Source organism: Pelodiscus sinensis, chromosome 3 (genome assembly GCF_049634645.1).
Source record: "Pelodiscus sinensis isolate JC-2024 chromosome 3, ASM4963464v1, whole genome shotgun sequence".
Taxonomy (NCBI): Eukaryota; Metazoa; Chordata; order Testudines; family Trionychidae; genus Pelodiscus; species Pelodiscus sinensis.
In genome coordinates this window covers 103,866,905-103,879,864 of record NC_134713.1, presented here as the reverse complement: position 1 = coordinate 103,879,864, position 12,960 = coordinate 103,866,905, and the positions used below count along the sequence as shown (strand labels likewise).

Sequence of the window (12,960 nt, the reverse complement as noted above, 5' to 3'; positions counted from 1 at the left end):
AATGAATGTGCCTCATGAAAGGTGAATCAAAACCAAGTCTGGATGAAAAACGTTGCAAGGATTTTAGATAAGCATTACTCTACAAAATATGAGAGTATCTAATTAATTAAGTCTTTATTCCAGAATACGTTATGATTGTGTTTTATATGTAGCCATAGGTTTCCATTTCGTCTACTTGTGATTACTTGAATCTCTGCTTTTTAAAATAAACTTATACTCGATTTCACTAGAAACCAGTGTTTCTCACGGGCCCACTTTGAGAAAGCTGCAGTTAGTTTGTCTAAGACCTCCATAATTTCAGGCCCTCACAACTGTCCTTGGCTGGAAACAGCATACTGGAGCCAAGGTGAGTCCAGGATTAACAGAAAATGTAGAAATAACATCTTATTTCTTAATGACTTATCTGTTTTGGTTTTCACCACAAATATTGGTGGTGATTACATGTCTAACAGTGAATGCTAGTAAAAATGAGGTAGGATCAGAGACTAAAATAAGGAAAGAACAGGTTACAAATCACTTGAAGTTAAATGTCTTCAAGTCACTGGGACTGGATGAAATGCATCCTCAATATTCAAGTTGCTGGATGAGGAAATGTCTGAGCCATTAGTGATTATTTTTGAAAAGTCATGGAAGACAGGAGAGATACTAGAAAAAGGCAAATATGGTGCCAATCTATAGAAAGGAAAAAAGATAACCTGGGGAGAGGAATGCTTACCTAAAGTTCTGAACCCAGAAATATAATGGAGCAAATAATTAAGGACTAAATATGCAAACATTTAAAAGATAAGTAACAATCAGCATGGATTTGTCAAAAACAGATCATGTCAAACCACCCTGACAGCTTTCTTTGACAGAATAATAAGAGTTATGGAAGGGGTACTTTGCATTTCCACACATACAAAATGGGAAGTGACTGCCCAGAAAGAAGTACTGCAGAAGGGGATCTTAGAATCATAGTGGACCACAAGCTAAACATGAGCCAACAGTGATATTTGCTTTTTTTGCAGCCATGTTACATTCTGGGATGTATTAGCAGGAGTCTCATAAGTAAGGCATAAGAAGTAATTCTTCTGCTCTACCCCATGCTGATTAAACTTCTACAGGAGTACTGTGACCAGTTCTGGGTGCCACGTCAGGAAAGATGTGGACAAATTTCAAAAAGTCCAGAGAAGAGCAACAGAAATGATTAAAGGTCTATAAACCATGATAGATGAGAGAAGAAAGAATAGGGGGGTTTTAATCTTGAAAAGATTAGTGTGAGAGGGGACATAACAGTTTAAGAACCTAAGTGTTTGCTATAAGGAGGGAGAAAAATTATTTTCCTTGCCTTCTGATAAGACAAAAAGAAATGGTCTTAAATTGTAACAACGGAGATTTAGGTTGGACATCAGTAAAAACTTCCTGTCAGGGTGATTAGCCTATAGTTTTAGCCTGTTCCAGCAAAAACAAGGAATCCAGTGGTACTTTAAAGACTAATGAATTTATTAGGGAAGTTGATTGCCCCTCCCCAGGAAAGTACAAACTTGTGAGCTACAACTCACTTCATCAGATGCTGAAGGAAAAAAAGGCAGGGAGGATACAGAGAAGGCAGTGTGACATCAGTGCTAAATAAGTCAGAGTGGATGTGGCTTATCTCCAACAGTGAGGCAAAAGTGAGAGTATCTGATTGGGAAATTAACTACAGGAAGTCCCCGGGTTACGTACAAGATAGGGACTGTAGGTTTGTTCTTAAGTTGAATCTGTATGTAAGTCGGAACTGGCGTCCAGATTCAGCCGCTGCTGAAACTGACCGCCAGTTCTGACTTACATACAGAATCAACTTAAGAACCCCAGGCGTCCCCAAGTCAGCTGCTGCTGAAACTGATCAGCAGCTGATTCCAGGAAGCCCAGGGCAGAGCAACTCTGCCTTGGGCTTCCTGTAGTCAGCGCTGGTCAGTTTCAGCAGCGGCTAAATCAGGACGCCTGGGGCAGAGCAGCTGGGGTGCTGCTGGGTTGCTCCAGTAGCGCAGCTGCTCTGCCACAGGCGTCCGGAGAAAAGCCTAGTCTGCTGGGGGGGGGGCATACTAGCTGCGCCCCCCCACCCCAGCAGACCAGGAAGATGTGGGCGGCGGACCAAGACACACCGCGGTCCCGCCGCCTGGGTCCTCCACGGCTATGCTCCCAGTCTCCCTGGTCTGCTGGAGACCAGCAGACCAGGGAGACGGGGAGCAAAGCCTCTGAGGACGCCGGCAGCGGGACAGCCGCGGGGCGTCTGGGCTGTCCTGCTGCCGGCTTCCCCGAGGCTTTGCAAAGCCGCGGGGGGGGGGGGGAGGGAGGGGGGAGGGCAGCGGCTTTGCTCCGCGTCTTCCTGGTCTGCAGACCAGGGAGATGCGGAGCAGCTTTTCTCGCCCGGAGTACACGGGCGGCGGGACCGCGAGGTCCCGCCGCCCGTGTGCTCCGGGGCAGCCCCGTTCGTAACTGCGGATCGGGGACTGCCTGTATTGTAATGCAGGACCCACTCAATGGCTGTGTCTAGATTGCACCCCTTTTCCGTAAAAAAGGGATGCAAATTAGACACAGCGCAATTGCAAATGAAGCGGGGATTTAAATCTTCCCCTCTTCATTTCCATAAACATGGCTGCCACTTTTTTCCGTCTCGGGGCTTTGCCGGCAAAAAGCGCCAGTCTAGACGGGGATCTTTCGGAAAATAAAGCCTTTTCCAAAAGATCCCTTATTCCTCTTAACATCAGACTGGTGCTTTTTTCCGGCAAAGCCCCGAGACGGAAAAAAGTGGCAGCCATGTTTATGCAAATGAAGAGGGGAAGATTTAAATCCCGCTTCATTTGCAATTGCGCTGTGTCTAATTTGCATCCCTTTTACGGAAAAGGGGTGCAATCTAGACACAGCCAATGTGTTTAAACATTGGTTTAGGACAGGCTGGATCTGACCCTCTGGCTGGATCCAGCCCACCAAGCTGTTTGATCTGTCCCTCAGCCACCTTGCCGCTCCACCACCCCCAGGCCAACTGAGACCTGGAGTGGGGGAGTGCACAAAGTCATTCCCTGTTCAATGTAGCTGGAGGCTGCCTCCTCCTGCTAGGAGAGTGCAGTGCCTAGTTCAAAACAGCTGGTGGTTGCCTCTAGGTGCCAGGCACCCCTGGCAGGGTGGGGGCAGGGGTGCAAGAGAGTTTGCGTGTTCCCCCACCCTAGGCCCTGATTGGCCTGGGGGCGGGGAGTGCACAAAGTCTCCTCACTCCCCCTGCCAGGATTAGGCCATACCTAGAGGGAACAGCCCCTTTCCACCTGAGGCCCCACCCCTTTTGCCCAAAGCCCTGCACCTTCCAGAGTGGCCCATGACCACTGTCAAAATTCGTGAAATATCCCCCCTGCAAAAATTATTGCCCACCTGAGATTTAGGGTGTCAAATTTGCATATGAATTCCGCTCAAAGTAGCCTGCAGTCACAATGATCCATAGGAACAATCTAAGATCTCTCGATGGGTGGCGGGGCAGAAGGAACCTTCTTATTCCAATACACAAGGGATTCGTAAACTTAATCGTAGCGTGATCCCCTTCTGACAACAAAGTTACTCCAGGAATGAGCCTCCTGGGAGGGGGGCAAACTTGAGTCCCGCGAAAGCCACAGTCTGAATCCTGCGCCCCCCAGTGGGGCTGCAGCTAAGACCTTTGCTTATAAGGGGGTCCCAGCAGGGCCGCCAGCATTAGACTTTCTGGGTCCTAGCGCTGAAGCTGGTTGCAACCCATTTGGGGGGGCGGGGAAGGTCCCAACCTGCACTCTGAGCACCGCTGCCCTACGCCCACGGCAGCGCCGCGACTGCCTCTGTCCCGGCGGAGAAGCTGGGACTGGGCTGGTGAGAAGGAGCCTCCCGCAGCGTTGAGCCAATCGCAGCGCAAACCCGGCCTGTGAAACTTGGACAATTCCTGTACAAGAGGGGGGGGGGGGGGGGCTTCTCGCGGGTAGGAGCAGGGAGCCGCGTCCAGGGGCTCAGCGCTGCAAACACCTGGGGGGGGGGAACAATTCCCCGAGCTGCTCCCTTCCCCGCTGCTGCCCAGCAAGTGACCCGCCCCCGCCACTGGCTCTAGGACGGGGGCGGCCCGTCTGTAGGGGGGGGGGGTGCGAAGGGCAGGCATGTGGGGGGGGCGGCTCTTACTCTTTGGGGGGGGCGCTGGCGTGCGCGGAGTTGTTGCGGGTGAGCTGCTCCTTCTTTTTGCTTTGCTTGGAGGTCATGGCGCCGCCGGCCCGGCCCGCGTCCGCTCGGCGTTGCTAAGAGACGCGGCGCCCAGGGGCAGGCCCGCCGCGGTGGGGGAGGGGGGGCTACAGGAGAGCGCGGGGGGAGCACCCGGGGCGGGGCGCGGAGGGGACAGAGGGAGCATTTAGGGGGGCGGAGGGGAGGGGGTAGAAGCCAGGGCTAGGAGAGGGGAGCTGCATGAATGGGGCTCACAATCCCAGGGGAAAGGTGTGTCGCTGCCAGGTAGTTTGAAACAGAATAGGGAAGCTGAGAGCAAGAGAAATGAGCAAAAAAAAGGGGGGGGGCGGATATAGGACGAAAGCAAAAGCGAGCCCAAGCTTTGCCAGGGGCTGACCTGCCCCTCTCAGCAGGAGGCAGCTGCATAGGTGGCTAAAACTCCCTCACCCTGTGCTTAGCCAGACCCAAGTTCTGCTTTGGGTTAGTTTAGGCAGGAGCCAGCTGTGGTTGAGTTCTGTGCTGTGTGGAAAAGTAATGCTCTCTCATCACTGATGCCTATCAAATCCAAATCAGTTGTCAGAAGCTGAAAGCAGATGCTAGCCGGAGAGCTTATCAGTAGATGTCTTTCCCAACCACAAAGGGTTAAACAGCGTCATCAGTGCTTTCAGTGTTTAAAAATGCTTTCCTGCCAGCGTAATTATTTGCAAGAAGCAAAGGGAAAAAAAGAGTTGTCTGCCTACAAAACTGATGGAGCTGCTAACTCAAAGCACAGGAGTCGTATGCCAAATGTCCTTCATTTATGTGACCATGTCTTCATTAGAAAGTTAGGCCCTTTGAAGCCCAACCTTGACAAGTAATTTCAACTAACGTGACAGTGGCCAGGTTTTAACTTGTCCCTTTTATGGCAACAGTAATGTTTAACATTTCATCACAGCTCAACATTTTTCTAAGATCAGTCAAAACATTTAGATCCCACTTGTTCATGAAAAACAATATGGATCCACTGGAAGGATTTAGCTTGTTATTTTTGTTAATCTCAATTTGATACTCTCCACTGAGGAAGCTTTTTTTTTGGCTTAATAAGCATCTCTTTTAAAATGACGTAATGTCATACAGGCAGTCCCCGACTTACGCGGATCCGATTTATGTCAGATCCGCACTTACGAACGGGGCTCTCTCGCCCCGGAGCTCGCAGGCAGCGGTCCACCACCTCGACCTCCGGGGCGAGAAAAGCTGCTCCCGGTGCCCCTGGTCTGCTGGGGACCATCTCTAGCAGACCAGGGGCACCAGGAGCAAAGCCGCAGCGGGTTCCCACGCTTCTGAGGCTTTGCTTTGGCAAAGCCTCAGAAGCGCGGGAACCCGCTGCGGCTGTGGCTTTGCTCCCGGTGCCCCTGGTCTGCTGGGGACTGTCTCCAGCAGACCAGGGGCACCGGGAGCAAAGCCGCAGCGGCGGCGGGTCCCGCGCCAGAGCAAAGCCTCAGAGGCAAGGCACCCGCCGCTCCGGCTTTGCTCCCCGTATCCCTGGTCTGCTGGGGGGGGGGGCGCAGCTAGTGTGCCCCCCCCAGCAGACCAGGCTTGTTGTGGACCTGGGGCAGAGCAGCTGGGGCGCTGTCTGTTGGTCCCGCAGCGCCGCTCTGGGCACTACTGGACAAACCCAGCAGCACCCCAGCTGCTCTGCCCCAGGCGTCCTGATTCAGCCGCTGCTGGTCAGTTTCAGCAGCGGCTGGTCAGTTTCAGCAGCGGCTGAATCAGGACGCCTGGGGCAGAGCAGCTGGGGTGCTGCTGGGTTGCTCCAGTAGTGCCGAGGAGCAGTGCTACTGGAGCAACCCAGCAGCACCCCAGCTGCTCTGCCCCAGGCGTCCCCAAGTCAGCCACTGCTGAAACTGACCAGCGCTGACTACAGGAAGCCCGAGGCACAGTTGCTCTGCCCCGGGCTTCCTGGAATCAGCGGCTGATCAGTTTCAGCAGCAGCTGACTTGGGGTTCTTAAGTTGAATCTGTATGTAAGTCAGAACTGGCGGTCAGTTTCAGCAGCGGCTGAATCTGGACGCCAGTTCCGACTTACATACAGATTCAACTTAAGAACAAACCTACAGTCCCTATCTTGTACGTAACCCAGGGACTGCCTGTAATTGAAAGTCAAGGTGGAGGAGATTCCTTTACTGGACTAATTTGTTGTTGAGAGAGAGAAGAAAGCTTGTCAAAAGCTTCTCTCTCTGTCTCTCAACATAAGTTGATCCAATAAAAGATATCCTGTGACTGACACAGCTGTCTACATTGCTTATGATTTTTAATAGCGTTCAAGAAATTTAGGTTCTCTGTGGGGAAAAAAAGCCATGTCAGATTTTATTTGAGAGATACATTTTAGAGTTTAGTGTTAGCACTTTACCCTTTCCATCAGCATTCAATCAATATCTAAGGGTTCCTTTTGACAGCACAACAGAGATTTGGCTCAAATCCTCACCCAGGAAAATTACACACATCTCTTACAGGTGTGCAAGGGTAAATACTTCCCCTATTGCAAACACCAAGCTACGTCTACACTGGCAGCTTCTTGCGCAAGAACTCTTTTGCGGAAGAGTTTTTGCACAAAAACTCTTCCAGAAGAGAGCATCTACACTGGCATGTGCTTTTGCGCAAGAGCATCCATGCCAGTGTAGATGCTCTCTTGCACAAGAAAACTGATGGCTATTTTAACCATAGGGCTCTTTTGTGCAAGAAATTCATGTTGCCTGTCTGCACTGGCTTCTTGCGCAAGAGGGCTTATTCCATCATAGTTCTTGCGCAAGAAGCCCTGATTTTATACAGTAGAACATCAGTTAACTTGCGCAAGAACACGCGGCCAGTGTAGACAGGCAGCAAGTTTTTGCACAGGAGCGGCTGCTTTGGCGCAAGATCGCGCCAGTGTAGACACAGCCTAAGTCTGTGAATGGAAAAGAAAACACGTAATAAAATGGGAAGAGAACCCAGCATTAAAATGGGAAAGTACTACCAGCATAATTAAAAAACATATGCCACAAGCAAAACACCCACCCCACTGGACATTGAGCAAAATGACCCTGCTCAGTCTCTCACTTTGTGGTGGGAAAGCCTAGCAAACAAATGTTCCTTTAATGCAACACTCCTGACTCCCTCCACCACATCCCACTCACAGTTGTTGTCTTTGATCAGAAAGGACCCAGAGTATTTGTGTGAGTTCACCTCCCATGCTGGGGAATGGAGAATCAAGCAATGTCTCAGCTGAGCTGCTGTTTCACACTGTGTTGCTGCTCTGCCAGCAACTACACCATTACTCACTTCTGCAATGGCTGCCCCACTAACACTCTATTGCTAGCTACTACACTATCATTCACTCTGCCATTGCCTTCTCTACTGCAGCTTCTGGGATGTCTTAGATTTAACCACTTAACACATTTCTCATTGGATTTCAGCTGTCAGTTGGAAAGCCTTACTATTAATGTAGGCTGGGCAGTTTCTTTCACAAAAGGAACTTATCATAGCAGGTCTATTAGAGCTCGCCCCTCCCCCCCCACACACACCAGTGATTTCAGCTCTAGCCATCTAGTGCAAAATACTCTCAACTGAGTCTTAGCTCTCTTATTACACAGTAGAGGGAAAAATCAATGTCTAGGAACGTTTGCTAGAGCTGCTTCCATAACCTATCTCCACTGGCCTTTGGTACTCTAATCCCCTGCTTAATAAACATAGTTCACCTGAAAGCAAACCTCTTAATCGGGGTACGCCAAGCACAGTTCCCCCCTTGATTCACCAAACAAGGATAACACTTTATTAGCCCTGAACCCAATAATAAAGTGACTTGAAGTCCAGCAGTGGCCAACAGTGATTGTGCAAAACAGCATGCACCAAGGGAGAGAGAGTGTATATGCATAGAAGATCAGTTCCTGAAGTCTTCTCCCCCACCCACGAGTTCATCACTTGGATATTAGGGGAGAGCTTATTCATACCCTGCTTTCACCTAATTAGAAATAATGTTATAGTAGGTGAGTTTTGTAAAATACATATGTTTTTCCAAGTCCTGGTTGCTTTCACTTTTCACTATTTCTCAGAGCGGCCATAGTTAATTTAGTCAAGCCAGTGATTCAGTATACCCAGATTTTTTATAGGTAACCTAGAAGGCGAAAATTGGATTTCCACAACTTGCAATTAATTATCACAAAAAGTATGTGGGGCCATCTCAATTTAATTGCTTTCTCATTTTTCACTCCATTAAAAATTTCAGTCTGATACACTATTTTTTCCTCTAAAAGACTTCTTGGACACTGGAAGACTAGTAGATTTGTGACATTCAAGATAACAACAGAAATCGGAATGACTTAGCAATTTATATTGATTCCTTCGAAGTAGGAATAAGACCCTCCGGAAAAGGGCGCTTTTTCCGGAGGATCAGGGCCAGTGTAGACGCTCTTTTCCGGCTTTTCTAAAAGCCGGAAAAAAGCGGCGGACATTTTTATTTAAATGCCGCGGGGGATATTTAAATCCCCCGCGCATTTCCCTACTACGATGGCTGAAATTAACATGCCCCTTCCGGAAAAGGGGCCAGTGTAGACGAGCCTGCTTAGTTTTGCACATTGTCAGTAGTCCTATAGATTTGAAGAGACACACCTTTGCAGAACAGAGACCTAACTGCTTTTCATAGAGCTAATCACTTGATTGGGAAGGAAAGCTCCTATAATACATGAGAGTTATTCAACCAGATGTGTAGTGATTGGGGGAAAGGAGAAGTGGAAGAGATCATGCAATTCAAGAATAACATTCTACGGATTCTTTGCACTGGGCTGATTGTTGCTTTCATCCTTGCAGTGTTTGAAACCTAAGATTCTAGTGTGTGTTGAGAAGCTATATATGTGCTCACTCTTTCTAGCCAATTAAAAGTTACAGGAAGAAAATTGTGACCTTTAGAAAATACTCCAGTAATGACAGGTACCTGTCTTTTCTATTATTCTATTACATGGAATGTGGTTTGCTACATTGTCTTTTAACTCTGCTCTTTGGATTTTACCTACAGGCAAGAGGATAGAATCCTAAAACTTAGCTGTATGTTAAAAAAAAAACACTGCTACACAATGCACAAAATTGTCATTCACAGTCACGTGATATCACAACCCTTAAATACAAAAGTTTTGCCCATACGTGAATAGAAATAAAATATGCAGTATGAAACTGTGGAATATAAGTTTCCCTTGCACTTCTACTGAACCTTCTACATTTTACCTTTGTTTTTATTTATAAAATTTTTTGAGTAGTCATTTATATTGTGCTAATCAGTGGTTTTCCTGATGCAGTTAGGATTTTTGTTTTTGTTTTAAAAAAACAACAATTAAGTGACAAGAAAATAAGTCAACAAAAAGAAAATGTCCAGCTCAAGACAAAATACTACTCATCAGCAGACACAGATGTTTTTCATTTTTTAAATAGTGGATTTTAGTATTTGGGAAAGATTTTAACACTAAACTAAAGCCCTATATGTAATAGTAGGTTTGTGTTATATATGCAAAAAAAGTCAGATTTGGTTATAAAAGAGAAACACATGCTATTTCTTAAACAATCTAAATAAGATTTGAAACCAAAAGGATGTGTCACCCAAAACTTCAGTAGTCCATACTAACTGGAAAGCGTGTCAGTTAGGATAACCCCACACAACTGAATCAAGGTTTTGTGTCTTGGAAATGATTTTCCCCACTTTTGTTTGTAGCAGCTAGGAGAGGTAATGTGCAGGTAACTGTCTTTCATTGTATGCCCTTCTCTTCTGTTTGAGGTCCATTCTTAGTACTTTGACAGCATGCATAACTTTCCTCTGTGTATGTGATATTTGAACCATCTTTCATGTGAATTGTAAATTTCTTGTTCATATCATCCAAGTATGAAGTTTGAGATACCATTGGGGGACAAAAGATTTGCATGTCATCCCCAAAGGTGAGTGGAAAGTAAATAGCTTTCCAACACCTGATGTCAGTCCTTTGTGGACACAGACAAGCTAATCTGGGTTTCCCCAGAAGTACAATGTATTTTAATAACAGTCATACAGAAGAATCTTATACAGGCAGTCCCCGACTTACGCGGATCCGACTTACGTCAGATCCGCACTTACAAACGGGGCTTTCTCGCCCCGGAGGTCGAGGTAGCGGATTGCTACCTGCGAGCTCCGGGGCAAGAAAGCACCGTTCGTAAGCTGCTCCGGTGCCCCTGGTCTGCTGGAGACCGTGTCCAGCAGACCAGGGGCACCGGGCGGGTTCCTGTGCTTCTGAGGCTTTGCCAGAGCAAAGCCTCAGAAGCGCGGGGAACCGCTGCTGCTGCCGCTTGAGACCCGGTGCCTGTGGTCTGCTGGGGACGGTCCCCAGCAGACCACAGGCACCGGGACTGAAGCCGCAGCCGCGGGGGGGGGGGGGGGGGGGGTCCCGCGCTTCTGAGGCTTTGCCAGAGCAAAGCCTCAGAGGCGCGGCACCCCGCTGCCGCTGCTGCTCTGCTCCCCGTGTCCCTGGTCTGCTGGGGGGGGGCGCGGATAGTGTGCCCCCCCCCAGTAGACCAGGCTTTTGTTTTGGACCCTGGAGCAGAGCAGCTGGGGCGCTGCGGATTGGTCCTGCAGCACCCGCTCTGGGCACTACTGGACCAACCCGGCAGCACCCCAGCTGCTCTGCCCCAGGTCCTGATTCAGCCGCTGCTGGTCAGTTTCAGCAGTGGCTGAATCAGGACGCCTGGGGCAGAGCAGCTGGGGTGCTGCTGGGTTGGTCCAGTAGCGCCGAGGGGTGCTACTGGAGCAACCCAGCAGCACCCCAGCTGCTCTGCCCCAGGCGTCCTGATTTAGCCGCTGCTGAAACTGACCAGCGCTGACTATCAGCGCTGGAATCAGCTGCTGATCAGTTTCAGCAGCAGCTGACTTGGGGATGCCTGGGGTTCTTAAGTTGATTCTGTATGTAAGTCAGAACTGGCGGTCAGTTTCAGCAGCAGCTGAATCTGGACGCCAGTTCCGACTTACATACAGATTCAACTTAAGAACAAACCTACAGTCCCTATCTTGTACGTAACCCGGGGACTGCCTGTACTTACTACAAGAGCCCTGATGAAATAAACATTAATCTTCACTCAATATTAGATCATTGTTTGTTTCATTCACACAATACCTTTTGGAAACATGGAAATCAATAGAAATTATTTTATCATGTCTTAAAATACATGAGTAGATTATCAGATAAAGGAAGAATATTCATTCCTACTCAGAAGCTACAACATCTGGAGGCCTTATTTTAGGCAGATATCAGATCTTGATCTATATCGAGATGACAGAAGGCCAAGGAAATATTGCAAGAGTTCAAAGTGGAAAATTTTTCAGCATCTTGGCATTTACTTCAGACACTGTCTGATGTCATCTTGTTTAAATAATATGCCTTGGAACAGGTCTCATTTAAAAACCCTGAAAACATTTCTTTTAGCTGAGCAGCTGGTCTCTTCCAGGCAATTATGCCATCAAATATTGCATTACACAATTAGTAGGGGCTGATAAAATTTAAGAGTGCTTAAGCAATACATGTAAAAATGAAGTCCTGATTCATAGGTGCTAATTTTTTAGTTTCATAAAATAAATGTTTACTGTCAAAGGCTTTTAAAAAAAAAAAACAATGGAAAACTTTTAAGTTGTGTTAAAAAATTTATTGTGAGGTAAACAATTACCATTGCTTTACTGCTGTTTGTTTTGGCTTAGCCAAAACAAAAGTTACTATAGTTCCTCCTATCTTGGTGTTGCACTAAAATATTCTTTGTTTTTAAAACTAAAGAAGTCCTTATCTTATAAGCATTGCATCTTAGAGAGAAAATAAAAGAGAAAATTCAGTATGTTTAACAGAGCTCTTTGGAGGCCACACAGAAGTACTGTATGACTATGCTGCAAGGATTAATGCAAAAGGTGCATCTGAAATACCAGTGATTTTGGTATTACACTAGCCATATGGTGGTGCAATGCCACTCACTGCATGATGCAGTAAAAGTGTTTCTGAAAGCAAGTGTAAGCCAACAGTGCTGCTGATACACGTGGTATAAGAAGCATTTGTGTAAAAAAATGAAGTTTATTACATACCTGGCTGTTAAACAAGGCAGAAATGTGGCATTGTGTATCTATAAAAAGGCTTATAAAAATCCAAATGTGAAGTCAGTAGGAATTCAAGTTTAAATGGCAGCAGAGATTGTTTTAGTTTATGAGTGTGAGGGATGACAGAGATGGGGCAGCTGCCAAGAAATGTGGAGGAGTGTAATCTGTTCTGAAGCAGGTTAAGTGATCAGAACAATGCAAGGAATAGGGACAAGACACATAGGAAAATTATAGTAGCTCCAAATTTCCATTGATTGCAATATGAGGAACCTAAATATCCCTCTGAATCTAGGCCAATCCTCTTGGCCCTCTATCTGTAAAATGGCAGTTGTTGTGTGTTGAATTCTAAAGGTTTGGGGGGGGGGGGGGGGGAGGAGTTAATTATAATCCAGGTGAGTAAAAGCCAGTGACTTATTTAAAAAAAACAAACCATTTTTATCTAAATGTTTATCAATTAACTGTATTAGGGCCATAACTTAACATTTAAAATGATTAATATATTAAATACATATCTGCTGCCAAAGTTATGGAGAAAGTCACACCACTGAACAGATGGAAGCTACTGGCTAAGTACTTGAAACCAATATTTGTAAATGCACTTAAGTTTTTGATAGCAGTAGGTTCTACAATTGCAGAAAAAATGTTTTCTTCATTTCAGTTAACTCAGTTGGTCCA

General features: G+C 47.0%; 1 protein-coding gene across 3 annotated transcripts in view; it reads right to left on the bottom strand.

Annotated features, from left to right (window-relative positions):
* Positions 1–4,354, bottom strand: part of ADGB (androglobin) — a 244,141-nt gene extending 239,787 nt beyond the window's left edge. Inside the window, exon 1 of one of the 3 annotated variants that reach the window (XR_012902706.1) lies at positions 4,150–4,354. Coding sequence is in view for 2 of the 3 variants with exons in the window: in XM_075924379.1 (XP_075780494.1) it covers positions 4,150–4,226 (77 nt within the window). In the remaining variant the exon portion in view is untranslated. The remainder of the gene's footprint in view (positions 1–4,149) is intronic. The other 2 variants (XM_075924379.1, XM_075924378.1) reach the window with 2 other exon arrangements.
* Between the last annotated feature and the right edge of the window lie 8,606 nt (positions 4,355–12,960).